We start from the raw sequence: 18,712 nt of genomic DNA on the forward strand, positions 1-18,712 counted from the left end.
GGATTTTACGAGACTAGCTCAAATGCACGCTCTAATAATTGGTCGAAATCCAGGGACAAATAAATGTTCATTCCATTGGTTTAGAGCTAGGTGACGTTCATCCTCGGCGTGTTCCGATATAAACTAGCAGTGCTGCCAGTACTGTAGATTTCATTCCGATATTGGAGTACAGTGCTCTGCGGCAGTGCCTAGTAACTATAATGACGTCATAAGTTTCTCCCATTTTTTCACTGTAAGCGCCTGAGCTCCCATGGTCAGGTACTCCCAGTGGTCCCCCACTCCCTACAATAATAGGCGGCAAAAATGGTGAAGATCAGTTTAATTGACGACGAAACAAACAATTTATATGAAATATATGTAACACCTGATGAATCAGTATGTGCACAAAATGGTAAGTGATAGCTTTTTGATCATCTTATTTTTTTCTCTTTTGTTTTGGTGCAAATAATCATATTTTTGGTATTGCCTCCCTTTGTTTTACTTGTGCAATTCACCAGTTACTGAAAAACGTTCCGATATTATTCCCAACCAGTTATAAACACTGGCGCTAACGAAAATGGAATGCTTCAACAGTATACTCCAATGACGTCACATATTGCAGTGCTCACAGAGTATATCGGAACACGCCGCCTGTCCTGGGAGTTGTCTAGGGATTTTATTTTACTTCCTCCGAGCCACTGATATTTCTGGCATGTTCTGCAGTGATTTACATCAAGATGCATCACTCTTCCTGCTAAAGAAAGTGTAGGACATTTTACGATAGTTGTATACAATAAATTAAGGAGCGCATAATTGAATAAATAAAACAGAAAAATATAGCTTATTTATTGTGTATATATATTATGATCACCAAATATACGTACGTAATTTCATATTTACCATCTGTAGATAAAGCATTATCATTAGTTGTTATTATATTTCAGCATTCGGTGAGTTTTCGCCAGCACTTTTTTTTAAGTATTCGTTTCGCAAATTTATTATATTCATCAAAGGTGATTTAGTGCACAAACACACTTGCAAAGTGTTATATCTCAAAAATCAAAATTGGAAATGCCGTGAGAGCAGAGATGACAATTTCGGCTATTTTTCATTATAGGCCACATTGTCTTATATAATTGTGATTTTCATAGGCGGTAACAGGTGTTTGCATCAATTTATTGAACATTATGTAAAATAAATACAGAAGAGTATAAAGAAATGCTCGGGCGAAAATAAACCCTTTCATAAACTTTCATTTTTTGCATTCTTCCACATATCTTTATCAGTCACACCAACTGCCTGCATACTCCATTGCTCAGATACGAGTAAAACTCTGTTATATTATGTAACAGACAAAAATAGTACAAGCGTGGATTCTATGCGAAGTATCGTATTCAATGCAATAATAATTATAACATAATATACTCAATTTGCCACATAAGAAAGTGCGCGCGCACACTTACAAGAGTTGTAAAAAAATATTATAGACAGAGATGGAGAATTTTACGTTGGTCAGAGAGTTGCCATGTACAACAGGAGAGCAGGATCATATTGATATAAAGATGGACAAGCAGTAACATGAGAAGGGCGTGCCATCACTTCTTCTTAGCATCTTTTAGTCCAGCACCAGCATTAAATTTAAAGAAAATAATGTCGCCATCTTCCACCACGTAATTACGACCTTGTTGTCTATACTTGCCAGCCGCCTAAACAAGGAAGAACGTTAATATTGTACTGAAGTACAACGAACCGCAAGATTTAAAAAAGAACGATAATCCAAAAATACCTTGACTGCCGCTTCGGAACCTTCGTTTTTGAAATCGTCGTATTTCATGACTTCGGCCATGATAAAACCCTTCTCGAAGTCTGTATGAATTCTGCCCGCTGCTTGGGGTGCCTTCGTCCCTTTCTGATCAACATGAAAGATGACAGAATACATTTGTTTTCTGTTTTGACTTCACAAAAATGTAAATCTCTGCTTCATGATATTCGACGAGGATTTACGAACCTGAATTGTCCAAGCTTTGACTTCATCATGACCAGCAGTGAAGAAGTATTGTAGCTGCAAGGCCTTGTATCCTTGAACGATGATCTTATCCAAGGCGCTGAAAAATGAAGGAAAAACGGGAGTGGTAAGTGACAATATTTCGAGCGGTTTACAAGGGTGCTACATCCACTCAAACTGAATAATTAAAAAAAAAAAAGGAATTTTGTCCGTAAAACGAGAGAAAGGAAGATAGTGGATTGTCTCAGTCCTGAATATCTTCTAATGACAGGTTGGGGTAGAAACCATGCGCGTTCGTAGCTCAGGCCCTAAGACTTTGGGACTTCAGAGAATACACATAAAGCGAACGACTTAATACCGCAATTTTATCATTCTGACCGAGGCCCTACTTTCGGAGAGGCTGATCTGTGGTCTCGAAATAAAATCACGGCAGTCCTCTGATTACCGGTTGCACCACCTGCCCCTCCTCCGTCCTGCGCTCTACCACTATCGTCATAGGACAAAGTTGAAGTGAGGCAACCTTACGAAAAAGCTTTGACCAAGGCCCTTACGATGAGACCAAAGATTCTCGATTCGAATCTCTACATTCCACCTGAAATTACTTTGAAGGGATCCATATTGTACCGCATCGCCATGATCCGGAGGGAGACGTAGCCTCCAGGAATGACCCACTAGCCAACTGAAAGATAGTCCGTGTACGCAGATTATACGCTATGCGAGGATTGGCGCGAAAACACGCGCGCGCGGGCGGTCCTGGGCATTTTTATGCAATTTTGCAAGAATTTGAATAGCCGTTCGTAAAAATATAATGCGCCACGGCATACAGTCTTTATAGTTACTCGTGGAGATGGCAGGAGTCTAGACTCTACCGGTCCGAAACCCACCATTATTACTCGCGGATACCGCGCATAGTTAAAACCCTGTGGGAACCACTCGCGGGCGTGTTGTCCCGTATTAACAGAGTCTTGAGGGACTTCCTATTTTCGGTTGTCTCACAAAGATCGGGCAGTTTTTGTACTTTATGGCTCTTCTTCGGAAATTGTGCACAAAATTCTTTTAACAGCAACGTTCTAAACTGCCAAACACTCACCTGGTTATCTTGTTCTCTTCAAAATATTTCGCTCGTTCAGCTTCGTCCATATCGAGGACTTTGTTCTCAAAAACGCCACTAAAAGGGATCAAGATTGAGCCAGGATCATTCTTATCAACCCACTCCTTGATCTTGATAAGCCTGTATATGAAAAAAAATAAACCCATAAGTACAATGCCTAATACGAAACGAATGAGCTAAGCATCATTTTATATAAACAAAGAATACATGTAATAACTTTTAATAACATAGGATTCCGATGAATGCCAATATTCTTTACAGAATATAATGAGTGAATAGTGAAAGGTACAGGTGATTATCGATCATACGAGGTCAGTTGAGCCTGCAATCTATTCTAAACGCAGGAACTGATTGACAAACATAAAATAAATCATTATGTCACAATACGAGGTTGAATTATATCCGACAGCAATAGAGGGACACGCATGTGTTTTTAAATACCCAGAGAGACATATATCTGTGATACCCCCATGTTTAATTTTCAAGTGCATTTCTTCCCACGCCATCATTTTCGAAAAGTGCTCTTATAAATCCTCACTGAATAATAAAAGCGATAATGCGCCCGGCAGCTGTCCTTTCCGCACACAGTGATTTCCCATAGACAATACACAAAACAATGAAAATCCTACACTCGTATGATATATAGATCACTCTCGAAAATTGTTAAGTATTTTCTACCCAAATATCATAGCACTAGATTACACCGATTTGGCGCTTGGTAACCAACCCTATCATTTGTTATCTTACCATTTGTTCTTTTTACGAATGTAATCCTTTTCCGATAGATTCACTAAATAGATGACTGGCTTTGATGTGAGGAATAGATATTTATTAAGTATCTCAATCTGAAATTATTAAAGAAAACAAATGTGAGGATTTGTACGCATGGTAATTTCTTAAGATCCAGTGAAAATAATTTATTTTAAAACACAAGGACGGTTTAATGCAACAAGAAATCATTTTTCGTGCAATGCAAGAGAATGACTCGCGCCATGCATTTACTGGCAGGGTGAGTTATTTGAGCTGACTTCACAAGAAGAATCGATGGCAATTCCTTCTTGGAATACCAATAACAATTTCCCCAGTTTTACAACATCCTGAATAGTCCATCAAAATTTGCTTTGCCTTGCCAGGCAAAGTATAAAAACGTGTAGCTTAGCATTTAACTATCACGTCTTCCAGATAATTTGCTGACTTATAAGAGAGAAACGAGCAAAACTGGGAAATGGACGTAATGACGGTAAGGGATTTAATCAATTACATAACACCGAAACAAAAAATCTAGAGACTTACGTCATTGGCACTCCAGTCTGCAAATCTAATGTGCTTTTTTTCATCCACCAGGATATTCTTGACCTTCAGTAACGTGTCCTAGTTAAAAAAGAAAATAGATTATATGCATGTGCTACCGTTGTTAGCATAGATCAATGCACTGCACATACTTCAGAAATGCATAGGAGACACGGCAGAGTACAATTTGCGAGTGCAACGATTACCAATCGCAGTGCATAACGAGCCTGCGTGGAATCGATTCGCAATAACTGAGTCTACACGTTCGATTGAAAAATTTGCCGTATAATGCTCGCTCGGAAAAGGCCTATTAACCCTGAGTGGTTGCCCACGCAAGCCGTAACCCCTGATCGGGACCAGGCTTCCACACAAGAACAAATGTCGGGGAGTGTTGTTAACTGCAAGTAAGCCTAGCGCGACCTCTTAAAAACGTTCAGCCGATTGCAAAGAGGCTAAATTACCGGAGGCGAATCCGTGGAATGAGGCAATACGTCGATTGGTTACCCTCGTACCGGGAACCGTGAGCTACCCTCATAGTAGGTACCTAGTCGCCTATGTCTGATTTACCCAGGATAATTTCACCCTCGCGTGACATTAGCAGCTAATATTTCCGGTACTCCGGTATGGTCTGTGATATTACTGAATTGCAAGTAAAAAAAATGACAAAATATGCAAATAATAAAAAGATATAATTTTCATCAATTTTGTTTTCTTTATCAGCAATGATAAATGCCAATGGATTTGGAAGGCGTATTCATACCTATATGCGAAGAGACTAATGAAAAGCAGATAACGAACAGCGAGAAAGAGCGAATACGAGTGACAAGAAAAAAAATGTTCAAAGGTTGAAGCGTGCCCGGCCGTTTTAACGCAGGTCGTTTAACAACTTTCGTTTACAGAGGTTCCGCGTAGCATCCGTGAGGTTATCCACGGAATTAGTAGGCAATGAGGCAATGTACAGGTCTGACGTAACAATGTATGACATTAGTGTTTCTGATGGTTTGGTGCGCAAGCTGGTACCTACTGGAGAAATAATAATAGTTAAGTCGGTTATTTTGCTAAAGTGTACGTTGCGTTCTGTCCTGTGGATTTCGCGAGAAAGAGAAAGAAAGAAAAAGAGAGAGAGAAAGAGAGGGGGGGGGGGGGGGGAGAGAGAGAATCACAAAAATATTAACCGAATATAAGGAGTAAACAAAAAATTTGCAAGGAACACCTCGCACTGATTCCTCAGAGTTTAAAAAATCAATTTGTTCATCGATAACAGCCTGGGGCACCCACATGAGCCAGTCTTACACGACAGAAACTTGCAAAAGCGTGTAGGTCTTATTATGGAATATACGTAGGGGCAATAATGGGCCCTATGAGCTTGTTAGGCGAGCAGCGTGGGGTCCTGCGACTTGTTCGATGCTATCTCGAAGAACGAGGTGCAGTACGAGTCACGCCTCCCGTTGTGCGACACCTCTAAACGTTTCGAAGTAAACCACTGCCGTCGTAGTCGCACACTTTTTTCACCACTAGTAGAGGGTACAGGAAACAGGGATAGGTCCCTGGATCTCTCAAAGGACAGTTTTGATCATGAAAATTGTGGTACTCACATATTCAGGTTTTAGTTTCTTATCATTTCCTCGTACTACTAGCTTCTCCAATTTCTCTAGATGGACGTTCAGGAACTCTACGTCCTTCAGGCGTAGTTCTTCGTTAATGATGTCCAGGTCGCGTACAGGATTTACATCACCCTCAATATGAGTCACGTCATCGTCTTCGAAAGCACCTGCATAAAGGTCACAGTGATAATATTTGAAATAATGGAGAACCAGCTATCTTGAGCAGATTAGATTTATGAGGCATTATAAAAAAATGAGATTATTGGTTCTTATCGTTAATTGATAATGAACTTTCTCGTGGAAAATAATATAACACAGTATACTAACATAAGACTTTAAATGATGTACTTGTAGTATTTATTATTAATGACAGCAAAGCCAAATCGACCTCTTTTAAGTCACGTAAATCTAAGGTTTGGGGAGTTCAAAATAATTTTTGAAACAAAAGCCGTTCCTGTAATATTTATTAGGATGCAAATAGGGATACTTTATCAAAGATAGGAAAGTATTATTAAATGAATAAATAAACTTAAAGAGGGCTGACGTAAGAAAGAAAGCGAGATCACCAGTCGATGAACGTACAACTTTCCTCAATTGACATCAATTTACCAAGAGACATATAATTTATTTTATTTTTATTCTTCTATTTCTTTAAACTGTCTTTAAACCAATCCTGTATCCTGTCATTTAAGTAGCAACGGATTTTAAGTGAAAAAGGAAAATAATAAGCAGTCCGTCCAATTTGTTCATACATACATATAGCTATCGACCGTTTGATTTCTTGCGGTGTTTCGCGCTATTTCGGTATAATTGAGGTCCTGCGACGTCGAAAACGCAAAAAAGCCACCCCAGGAGGTGTGTACATACGTATGTCGACCCAGCATGTAAAATTTACTGTATAAAAGGGAGGACGCTATCATGCGTCATGTTGGGGTCGTTACTTAGCACGAAAATATGGGGTTCATGTGCTTTTCTACGTACACGTAAGGCAGTATGATTACCTCCGACTTTCTTCTTTTTTTTTTACTACCGCTCAAATTCTAAACAATTTTAATTCTGTATCACGTGAGATATTTTTATTACTTGTACTTATATTCTCTTCTAAAGTGAAGTAATTTCGAACGCACTTACGCTGCACTAAATATTTTCCGAAAAACTGTGCTCGTACGTAGATGCAAGTGGATAATGGTGCTCTTTGAAAGCAAGTAATGCGCACCTTTCGTTCGTCCGACAACAATCACAAGTCTCGCAATAATGCACGGTTCCCAGAATTGTTGAGCCACGTTGAACGACAACGACGATATATCAAAATATAAATGAAAATAAAAGATACGAGGAAAATGAAAGAAATGGAAAAGGACAGTAATACACGCAATAAGCAGACTGAAGTGTGTGTGTGTGTGTGTGTGTGTGTGTGTGCATGATAGACATGGAGAAGTAACTGGTGATAAGGATAGGAATTAGTCATTTTTTCCCTAGCTTTTACTGTACCGATAAAGTACGCACAGTAGAGATCTTTTATCTAATTTCATTAAGTATAGAAGGTCTAAATATGGAAAAATGATAACAAATCTAATTAAATTGATATATGATTGGAGTTTTGTATAAAAAAAAAAGTTTTAAATAAAATTTGTCAAACTAAAATATATGGATGTACTTACGTGAAAGATGGAAAATCGCGTCACAGGCACTGATATGGGAGAGGAAGGCATTACCAAGACCCTGACCTTCGGCTGCGCCTTTAACCAGACCAGCAATGTCGACGACATTGAGAAATCCGGGAACTTTACTAAAATCAGATATATCAAGGATGATCTTGAGATAAGTGAAGTCGATGATGGTATAGTCACTTAGAGTGGGGCTGGTCTTGCAGAGATCAAAGGATGCCCAGGTCCGTGGTGGGGATGGGTTATATAGCGAAGGGAGAGACTGAATAAGAGAAACGGTACTGGAGGGTAGAATTCCGAGTGACAATGAGGTGTATTTAAATGCTAATGCCAGCCTCATTAAACAATTAGTCTTTGAAGAGAGGCGTCGGTAAAAGCAGAGGGGTGGGAGGGGGAGTAGACAGTGAGAGAAAAGGGAGAAGAGAAGGGTGTGGGAGCGCATTAGCAGGCTTTCATCCTGGTTCCCGTAGGATCCAGTGACACGTGCCAGAAGCTATGCTGACGACGTCGTGAACGAACGTCGACGTCGATATTATCACGTGGGGTTCAGAGCCTCTAGGGAATTCGTCCCTTTGATCCATCAAATTATTCAATGCGAGCTTCACGCTTTGCATTTTCAATCTCTAACGATTAATAGCGACCTCGTCAATAGGCAATTTTATTACATCCGATGTATTTGTATGATTAGATATCAGTGAAGATATTGATGTCAATATAAATGGGAATATAGCCATCGCAGAATTGAGTGTGATGCGTATTTAGTTTGCGTTGTGGTTGAAGAAATTTTATCTGATATGTAGCAAGGTCGACGCTCGGCGTCGGTGTACTGGTACGTCGTCGCTATTGGGTGCCCAATTCGTATTGGGTTTGATCTGCAATGCAGATCACGTACCTACTGGGACGACAGCATTCCCCCTTTTTCGACGGGAATAAAGCCGAAGACGTATGGAAATGTTCCTGGTTATTCCGAATCGTTTCCTCTGAGAAACGCTTTTATCGTGCCCGTTACGCTTCGTGGAGTTGCGACGCTACCGAGGGTTTAAACTTTTTTTTTTCTTTGTGACTTACCTAGCAGGTTTGAAGTACTCGCAGAGGTAGTCGAACCTGGCATCTGGTACAGGTACTCGACGTGCTTAAACAAAATGAGAGTAAGGTCAGACGTACAAATCGTGCGACATGTTGCAAGTGATTTGAGAATTGTTTAGCATGGATTGAGGATCACGTTCAAAATTGTGTATTATCTTAAGGCGTCTCTGTGTTATCCTCTACGAGTTTGCAGATGGACCAGGTGTCAGCTTCCGGATCGAGTAAATTTTGCGTGGGCGACGTGCGACGGAATCTGACGGAGCTGACTAATTGTGTTTTAATTGACGCTTTTGATGACGCGAAGTCACTCGAGGCCTCATCTCTTGCTGATAAACAAACAGCTGAAACTGTGGGATTCTTTTTTTTCTTCATGTAGTTTATAACGATGCTCATTATCTCTCTTCTAGCTTCCATTCTCCTAAGCACTTCTTCATAAACACTAATCTCCTTCAGCGAAGACTTTGCTTTGCCGCAATGAATTTTGAGAAACGTACCCAAATAAATGGCCGCAGTGGTCGCACTAGTTATTCCTGCCAATTTTGGTCGTAGTACAACAACGTCGTTTAAAGCGCGAACGATTGTCGTCGCGACGCTCTGTTCTAGGTAGCCAAAAGTCGGTAATGACTTCAATGAAATTGACGAGATAAGACGTGGATAGTGAATACAGTTAGAGGAGTAACGTGAAGTTTGCCGAACGAACTTATTCCTGCAGTCCACTGAACAGAATAAGTACAAAAAGTTCTTGTAGAGGACACCCAGGTCAACCTGACCAGGAATTAATTTGCGATCTGGTAGACCGTCTACGTAGCTTACTAAACAGAATCCGTCATCCTTCAATCGTTTTATCCAACAAACATGTTCTATGTTGATCTTCTCGTCAAGAACTTTGGCACGTTCCGTAGGCAACTTCATGTGATTGCGTGGTGGAAGATACTGCAGAGGCTCCTTATGGAATAAGGTCTTGTGTTCTGGACAGATCCAGTAGTAGAGTCCCCTGAAAGATACCATGCCCTGATGATCTGGTGGAGAGCCAGAAAAGTTGGTCGTGTTTTCTAAAAAGAGGCAAATTGGACAATAGGACTCAAAAGAACTTTGTCTCTCGCGGAATTCATATGGCGACACACACATATACGTGAGACTGTGCACGTTATCCTTATTGATATTCCGAAAATATTTTTGTATTTTGAAAAATCGATATTGCACTTCCTTTTTAGCTTGAATCCATACGGACCATTTGCTTTTGGTTGCATCAAGTTCCAATACATTTTGCGAAAACTTATTTAGCCAATTACGGTACTTTTTTGCATCCAAGGACCATTGCTCATGTTGATGCGTTATGTAGCAGGGTGAAAAACTGACAGGAAGTTTTCTCATATTTTTTTTATCTGCAATGGAACGTTCCAAACAGAATTTTAGGTCCGCCCTAAGGTCTATAATGATTATTGGTCCAAGGGCTAGAATTGCCAATTCTTCGGCTTCTGATTGACTACTAGGAAATCCGTCGAGAATTAATCCCTGAGAGGCTGAACGTGGATCAATGGAATTTAGTTCCACGGACCTAGCTATAAGCTCATCCGTAGCTGCTTGACCATTACGCAGACGAGACTCTATTAAACGTGCTGATTCCGTCCAAGAGTATTTTTCCAGAAGATGACGTAGTGACTGCCCGCGTGTTATCACTTTCATCCCATAAATTTCGCAGAAATGTGCAGCGAGAGTTGATTTTCCACACTTTGGTGGACCGATAATGGATATCCGGATGGGGATGACTGGCTTTGAGGAATCCACCTGAAGATACTTCAATGGATGTTCCAGGAAGTCTGTGACTGCGTCTGCGCCAGTTATGAAGTATATGTAGCGTCTGTGTAACACAGGGAATATGGATCCTTGAGACTCCATTTTTAAAAATACGTGAAAGGGTATTTCCTTACGGTATGATTGAACAGGGCAATTGCGGCCGAATGAACTTAAAAAATAATAACCACATTCCAGGAGACTTTCGGCATCATATGGGTTCACAAGTTGTACTCGTTCAAACATAGAGTAATTTCGAAAAATATATGGATATAAAATTTTCAAAATGGATAAATATACTATCCTCTTATCTAATTCCCCATTTACTTCTATCCATGGAATGTTTTCATTCTCCATTGCCATACGAGATGTAAGTAAATTTTTACTGGAAGAATCGTAAGCTTTCTGGACATTTTCAACAATTTTATTCAAAGTTTCATCAGGACTTTCCCAATCATCGAACAGAACGGGTTCAGGATATTCACCTTTCCAGAGTTCTTCAAGTTCTATTCTATCCAAATTACTTTGATACTCATCAGAATCACCTAAATTATAATCTTCAGATTCTTCCGACAATAAGGTTAATAATGACGTAACTGATGGTGATGTAACTGATTCAAAGGAATGATAAATCTGTTCAATATTGTCGTCCTGTTTATAATCCTCATGAATATCCTCCGTTTCCATCATATCCATTCGTAGAATATTCCACCTTTCTCTTCTTCTCTCCTTTAGCCTTTTTTTGATCCACTTTTCCTTCTGCATATCATAATATGAAAGTTCTTCCTTATACCTCAAATTTTCTGCCATTATCCTGGCATTCTGCTCAGTTTTCCAGGATTCAAAAAGTCCTGGAATTAATCTTTTCCTGGCGGTGTTTTCGCTGCAGCGCAGTTCTATTATTACTTCCGGTAACGCAAAATTCTCCAGAGCAGCATCAACATCTTCTGCACAACTTGGAAATGATTCAAGCAGGGCATTAAATTCATTATACGGACTCTTAAAGAAATTTAATAAACATTCCATTAACATTTGCTTTGGAAGTACTTTACCTTCTTCAAAGTATTTTCTTATGAATGTCTTTATAATATCCTTATTCGTGTTATAATCATAACTCTGAAAGTCCTTAGGTAGTTGCACAAATTCAGTTAGATCCTTAACGGTAAATATATCTTCATAATAGCGGCTAATTATCGGTGAACCACGATCCTTGGCATAATCGATAAAACAGCCAAAATAATCAATAAAAGTAAAGCCATAATCCTTGGAGAGCATCTTCGCCATAGTCGTTTTACCACATCCTGGAGGACCTACTAGACTTACGCGTAATGGTGGCAGTAGTAAACAAGGTCTTTGACGGGGTACAAATTCGTAAGGATCTTTAAGGAAATCCTGCAATGCTTTTTCGCTTGACAAAAGATATACCTTGTTCAAGAAGAGAGTGTCCAAATCGTCCTTGCCTTTCCAAAGGATTCCATGGCGACGCAGTGCAACGGGACAGAAATATCCTGTATCCCCGAAAGGACGATTATCTTTATTGGTTTTTTGTATTCCTGTACCGTCCTCATTTTCTTCTTCTTCTCCTTCTTCCTCTTCCTCTTCTAAACCGTTCAAGGGATCGACATCCTGGTATATTTCTTCACGATCCTCTTCAGTCATCATTCGAGCTTGAGGAAGATAAAGATTTGTTATCTGTTTCAGAGTGTCATCTAAAATATTAGTTTGCATCTGTAGATCACAGATTATCGTTTCGATTTTCAAATCAGCCAGAACATCCTTAAGGATCTCCCAATTAATTCTAAACTGCTTAATATCTTCAATAAATTTTTCTAAACGTTGTAACTTTCTTTCATTCGTATCGTCGTTGTCAATTACATTTTCATATTGAATACAATTGTGAAATTCATCTTCCTCCGTATCATTACAACGCCACTTTTCGATCAGATGATCATAAGGATCATCCTCGAGAATGATAATAGATCGTTCTATCGTAATCCCAGCATCTCTGATTTTTATCCAAATTTCAGGATCTGTATACATGCCATTCAGAATCCAACCACTTTCGCAAACTACTTCGCCAATCAACGATTTATTAGGCAAGTTATTAATGTGTTGTAATAAAAACGTAACACGATCCTCTTCGCTCAATTCTATAAGTTCATCATATTTTTTTAGTAAATCTTCCAAGATCTCTAAAAGTTCAGGATCATCTTGGGTGACTTCTCTGATAGGTGGTTCATCATGAAGGAGAATATCCGGTGTAAGTTCATCAAGTGCTTCTTGATCCTTAGCTAGAACACGTTTACGAAAACTCTTATCGTTTTCTAAAATTTGCACTTGGTACTCCTCAATTTTTCTTTCAAGATCTAAGTGACCTTGATCTCCTGTCGAAACTCCTTCTTCAAGATCATTCAATTTTATAGCAAGATTCTGTAATTCTTCGTGCCACGCATTTAGTTCTTCAATTCTTGCTTCTTCTCTTTCTGCTCTTTGTCTCTCAAGTCTCGTTTCTAATTCTACGATCGCTTCGTTCATGTGATCTCTATTTAGAGCAGTTAATCTAGATCTTCGAAGATCCTCTATAAGACCTTTTTCTATAGATCGTACATCGATAACAGTAGCATTGAGAGTTCTTCCTAAATGATCACTAAGTTCATCAATGCCAGAATGTTTGACACCCAAAATCGCAATTTTACAACTAGGTCGCGGATTGGGCGGTACTAGAAACGGTCTAGGGTTTTCTAGGAAGATTTTCTCAGCTTCCGATGAGGATAGAAAGTAAATTTCACTAAGAAAACGCACTGCGTGTTTTGGTTTACCTTCCACAGTCTGTCCTTGAGCCAAAGCGACGGGACAGAAATAATTCCAGGCTGATAATTTCCATGCATATTTCCACACAACCATTCCTTTCTTAGACAAAATCCGAAATGATTCCTCCAGGGTCTTGCCTTCAAAATTCAAAAATTGTCTAGGTGAATCTTCGCCAACTTGTTCCATTTCATATTCTGACATTTTCTTTGGTAATATTACACGGGACAGCGGGAGCATCTTTAATTTTACACGAATAATATCAAACGCCTCTGTAACCGAAGAGCGTCCGTTAACACGAATTACATATTGTGGATCATGTATAAGAATTCTTCTGTCTATAAAAGGTAAAGCATATTTTCGATAAATATCAGACTGTTTTCTAATATTTTCACGAGAATTACTCAAACGCTTCAGCAAATGCTTGTCAAAGTAAGATTCGATGTCAATTGAAAAAAATTCTGGATCGCTCATATTTGTATTTCTATGAAGTATATCTACCATATTTCCCGAATATGGATTATACAATAAGTTTTCCCGTGTACAAAATATGTCATGCTCAGGACACATGGAATAAATAATTACTGTTGGCGCAATTGACCATACCGTAAAGATCTGCTCAATCTGATTGCTCAAATCTGACTGTAATTTATCCTCAGATTCAAAACAAGTTTCTTTTGATTCTTTACTTATAGATTCTTCTGATTCATCCCCAGAAATCCAATATGGATAAGATGAGTAATCCAAATTTTGATTAGCTATCAATGGTATTCCCTGAAGAACATAACCTCTGTGCAAAACATCTTGACGTGCAGCTCTACTTTCCATAAGGTCCAAGATCATTTCAGCTCCTACTGACTTGCCATTTCGAAGGATCTCTTCCAGCAAGCAGCCCTTACTAGATTTTCTATCGATTTCCTCCTGGATTACAGTCTCCGGAGAGATGAGCAAGCAATGCCAGTAATCAGCAATCATCTTAGCAAGAGCAAACCCGTTTAATCCTGGTTTAGCAAATATCACAAAACAAGTAGGTTTCATTAGAAGATATTTTTTCCATGCTGCCACCTCGTAGTAGGGATCACGATCGGTGAAAGGATCTAAAGATTCGTGTACCGATTTCATTCCATAGAATATTGCACACTCGCAGGGGTCACTGATAAACTCTTTGACTCTGGTAAAAGGATTCGTGTCCTCGGCGAAGGAGTAATAAAGATTTGCTCTAGGATGCCAAGTTTCTGTAATACCCATTTCCATTTTATCTTTGACTCTTGCATTTTTCAAGTGCTCAAGTAAACTTCTTCGAGCGATGATCGACGTGGTAGCTGGTCCGATTTTTCTTGCGGTTTTAACGCGTCCGGATCGTAATCGATTTTCACACATTCTTTCTGGGAATAGAAAAATTCGCAAGCAGTAAGTCTCGTGCGTCTCTGTATGCTCACTGTCGGTTGCAAGTGGTCATGGGAAACTATGAAAGGTGAACGACGTCCAATGCCGCTGCGTTTCCTCACCAGCCTCTATGGAATAGTATGATGTGCAGAAAAAGCGAAGAGAATCACAGAAACAAAAGCCAAGGCCTGTAAACGCAAGGTATTAATGGTGGATACTTATTTTCATTGGGGTCAATCGTGCAAAAGGGGAAGTTCTCAGCGGCTGCCTGACTCTTGGTGAGAACATTGAAGAACGTAGATTTGCCGACGTTGGGTATACCGACGATGCCGACCTTCAGATTGGTACCAACACGACCGATCAGGGGTTTCCGCTCGGGTTCCTCGACTTTCTTGGGTGGCATCCTGTAAGAATAAACGGCAGGGAATTGCCCATGAGAAATACTGTCCATTAGAGATCACGATCTAGGCATCAAATTCTATAGGTACTATTTCATAACTAATAAAATACAATATCCACAGTACAAAATTATATTCTCTTTATAAAATCTACTGTCTTTTATTAACTAATGAAAATTATTACTTTTTATCAATTTTTCATAATCACATTTAACTATCTTTGATTTAATATGATACAATTTACATATACACATGACAGTGGATTTAATTTCTAATGCTTTTTTTGGGAATATAGGCATATATTCAGAGTATATAAAGGAGCATATAGAATTGTAAAACCGCGCGCAGCGCCCTGAAGCATAATGCTCGCGGTAACTAATTATATTAATGCGGACGGCATCAAGCGATTGCTGTGTTTACGTGAGATTGCCGCCGGTATAAACTGCGCGCGGTCCACGGTATCAAACGATGAAACGGTCCGGGAACTAAGGGGACCCAAGTAAGAAACGAAGGAGGAACATGGCGGGTTGGGCCCGATTACTGGGCACCACCGACCGCGAATCACCGGCATCACGCCGAGAATCCGCAACCGCGCCCCAGGCCGCCAATCCGCCACCGTCCTCTGCGGTTCCTTCCCCCGGTTTCTTCGGTTAAACGTCGATTCGCAAACCTCCTCTCTTCTGCCAGCCTATTTTTGCTTCACTTTCTTTCTATTTTTCCCTTCCGTCCTTCATCATCCTACCCCTTTTTCGCTTGCCCCTGGCCTTTCTTCCAATCGATATTTTTTTCCTCCGTCTTTTTACTTATCCACCATCGTAACTGTCTGTCGTTGTTTTTCCGCGATATCGAGGAAATTTGCAAATTACAATAATGGCCACCGATCCGCCTGCGACGCTTCACGGCCCTCGAGGTACGAACGATGCCCTTTAACTACTTCTTGTTATTATTATTCTTCTTTTTTAATCTTTTCAACCGATCCTCTATCTTTGCTGAGATAAAGGTGCTTTTAGTACTTCATGCGAGAATCTTAGTCCAACACATAAACGGAGCATATAAATATCACAAGCGTATAATAAATATGACTATTAAGCTTTTCAATGAGATACACGAAATAATTTACGAATCTTTGTAATAATTAGGTAGCATTTTCTCACAACGAGAATAAAGAACACATTGAAAACGGAGCACACTTTATCAAAATGATATGAATGTATTCAAATTAAAGGTTTACACGTTATTGACATTTCGAATCGATACTGTTATTTGTTTTTTTTTAAAAAGATGTTTAAATCTTTAAAAAAAAAATTAGTCTTTAGACTAATATTTCTCCCGAATAGTTATTTTCTTTCGTTTAAAATTTTTACAGTGATCGTATGATCATAGCCTTAAGTATATCTTAAAATTCATTTAAAGTTACGGCTCGACGAAATTCCTAATAAGCTACAAAATATCTAAATCGGTCGAATAATTGTTCCCCTTAACTGTAACCTATAATTCCCTATACGTAACTCCAGTGGATAAATGTAGTGCACGTAGCATTTATAATTACATGTTCTAAAAGGGTTTCCGCAATGCTGACAGTGCTGCCGTCTGTTGGGTGACTCGCGATACACCAACTAACCTGGCACAAGCAGCCTAACCTCTACGGCTATAACCTAACTTTCGCTCAATTAAATATCCAATATTACAAATATTTAACATAGGTACGCTTTATCGAGGTCAATCCTCATTATCGTTCCCATAGTCATTATCGATTTTGTAGAGTTCATAAATAGAATCCTGACTGACAACAAAATCCGCACGTCCACATTCACGACTGAATTTACGTCCAGTATCACAGAACATTAACACCGTGTATATTCCTAGGTAAGTAACAATAATATAGGATACAAAATAATAAAAAGATATGAGAAAAATACCTGGTAGATAAATATGGAAGAGCCGGCACGTATTTATGTATATGTCGTGAACGTCCGACGACAACGTGTCGCACGACTACGGGGGATAAAAGAGAGCGGGTATACGGAACAGTCGTGACGTCACTGAAAACTGCATTACCATACGGCAACAGCAGTGAACTACATTATCGACTGTGAAAGGATGACCACGCGCACGTTATAAACTTAGCTCAGGACCAAGAATTAAATGCTGAAAACAATTTGAACTTTCGTTTCATGAGACAAGATCATATAAGAATTTCCGTTTGGAGTTACAAGAACATTGTCAAGGAGTTCTAGGATACGTATTGTGTTGGTATTAACTGACAAACGTCATATTGAAGAAAACATGATTACAGATATGGTATCCCAGCCGTTTGCACGATCGTATCGGTACCAGTAATATGAACACGACGTAAATAGGTGGAACGGGGAACCGGTGTCGCGAGCATGTTAGACCGTATCGCTGATGTCTGTAGCTCATGTAGGATGACAAGAGGTTATGTTTATGAAGCGTTGCTGGCGCGTCACAGCTACATGTTATATCGTGGCGAGCTGTCGTTACAAGATACAGGATATAAACGATACCTTCAATGGGTGTATGAATACGTTAAACACTCAGGAGTAATAATAAGAGACAGAAGAATCTAATATGGCATTGGGGAAGACGTCGAAGAGTTGTACATGTTTCGAATACTCTTAAGATGGTTTGCCTAGCATTATAGTAATAGTATTCCAATTTCTGCGAATTCCATGTATATCGTTCCTTACGGAAATACTTCCTACGTGTTGTTTAAATAACGCAGTAAAAAGTTATCCAAAAAATTTAAAAATTTTCAATTTAAAAAAAATTGTTGCAACGTTCGACGTAAAGGAAGTGTCTCGTAGAAAGTGCATATACGTTTACCGTTTGGAATGTGAGATATCTCGAAAAAAATATTGCTATTTTAACAAGCGAAGTATATCTATACATATAGTGCATTTTTGGCTATTTTCGTTCCGTTCATCTCGTAAACTAGACGGTATATATATTTAAAATTTGCAATCAGAACCATCAAGCACCTACCAGGAACATACACATACAAAATTGAGATCCGTATCTTAGAAGTGTACGAATCAAGGAACCACGCTGGTGAGTATAAAGTAAAAGCATTAATTGAAGATCTAGAAAGAAAGAAAGGTTGAGACTTGATGGGATTAGTGGTATAACATTATTCTATAGATATGCTGCGATTGTTATTAGTCCAGTGCGATTTAATGCGTGGGAACGCGTTGGTGGTAAAGACAAATTATTGACCGAGAGAGGGTGAAGAAGCAGGCGTCTCCACTCATGATTCCAGGTATAGTATTAAAATTACCACGGAATGAAATAAAAGAATGTATGGTGTCTGCTAAGGTGGCGCCAGAATAGGAGGGTGCGGCAACTCGCGACTCTCGTCCATATGTGTGAAACATACTACTTTGGAAAAAGATCCTGTGGATTTGATAAATAAACATTGTACGAGTACGCGAACAAGTATATGTGAGTATATAGCGTACAGCATATATTATATGATATAATACCTAAGCTCTTCTCCCTTTCAAATTGAATAATCTCTACATATGTAAATACAGGGCGATTACCATAGCTGTTGTGATACACGCCGA

At 39.3% G+C, this 18,712-nt stretch overlaps 2 protein-coding genes across 2 annotated transcripts; both read right to left on the reverse strand.

Annotated features, from left to right (window-relative positions):
• Positions 1-1,134: 1,134 nt before the first annotated feature.
• Positions 1,135-17,161, reverse strand: LOC107265512 (obg-like ATPase 1). The gene is made up of 11 exons (XM_015735040.2): positions 17,048-17,161; positions 14,953-15,134; positions 8,725-8,785; positions 7,651-7,778; positions 5,981-6,156; positions 4,389-4,466; positions 3,843-3,940; positions 3,075-3,215; positions 1,988-2,084; positions 1,766-1,888; positions 1,135-1,685 (listed from the first exon to the last, which is right to left on the reverse strand). Exons 2-11 carry the CDS (start codon positions 15,131-15,133, stop codon positions 1,575-1,577), a joined length of 1,194 nt encoding a protein of 397 aa, XP_015590526.1. The 5' UTR covers position 15,134; positions 17,048-17,161; the 3' UTR covers positions 1,135-1,574.
• LOC107265510 (adenylate kinase 9-like) lies at positions 8,792-14,946 on the reverse strand. Its single transcript, XM_015735033.2, has one exon. The coding sequence runs from the start codon at positions 14,722-14,724 to the stop codon at positions 8,899-8,901; it is 5,826 nt and encodes a 1,941-aa protein (XP_015590519.1). The 5' UTR covers positions 14,725-14,946; the 3' UTR covers positions 8,792-8,898.
• Positions 17,162-18,712: the final 1,551 nt, after the last annotated feature.

This window comes from Cephus cinctus, unplaced genomic scaffold, assembly GCF_000341935.2.
Source record: "Cephus cinctus unplaced genomic scaffold, Ccin1 Ccin1_scaffold0227, whole genome shotgun sequence".
Taxonomy (NCBI): Eukaryota; Metazoa; Arthropoda; class Insecta; order Hymenoptera; family Cephidae; genus Cephus; species Cephus cinctus.

Coding starts and splice junctions, on each gene's coding strand:
- LOC107265510 (XM_015735033.2), bottom strand. CDS start 14,724: ATGTGTGAAAATCGATTACGATCCGGACGCGTTAAAACCGCAAGAAAA.
- LOC107265512 (XM_015735040.2), bottom strand. CDS start 15,133: ATGCCACCCAAGAAAGTCGAGGAACCCGAGCGGAAACCCCTGATCGGT. Junction 3,941..4,388: donor CAGACTGGAGTGCCAATGAC/GTAAGTCTCTAG, acceptor TAATAATTTCAG/ATTGAGATACTTAATAAATA. Junction 2,085..3,074: donor GAAGAGAACAAGATAACCAG/GTGAGTGTTTGG, acceptor TTCATTTTTCAG/CGCCTTGGATAAGATCATCG.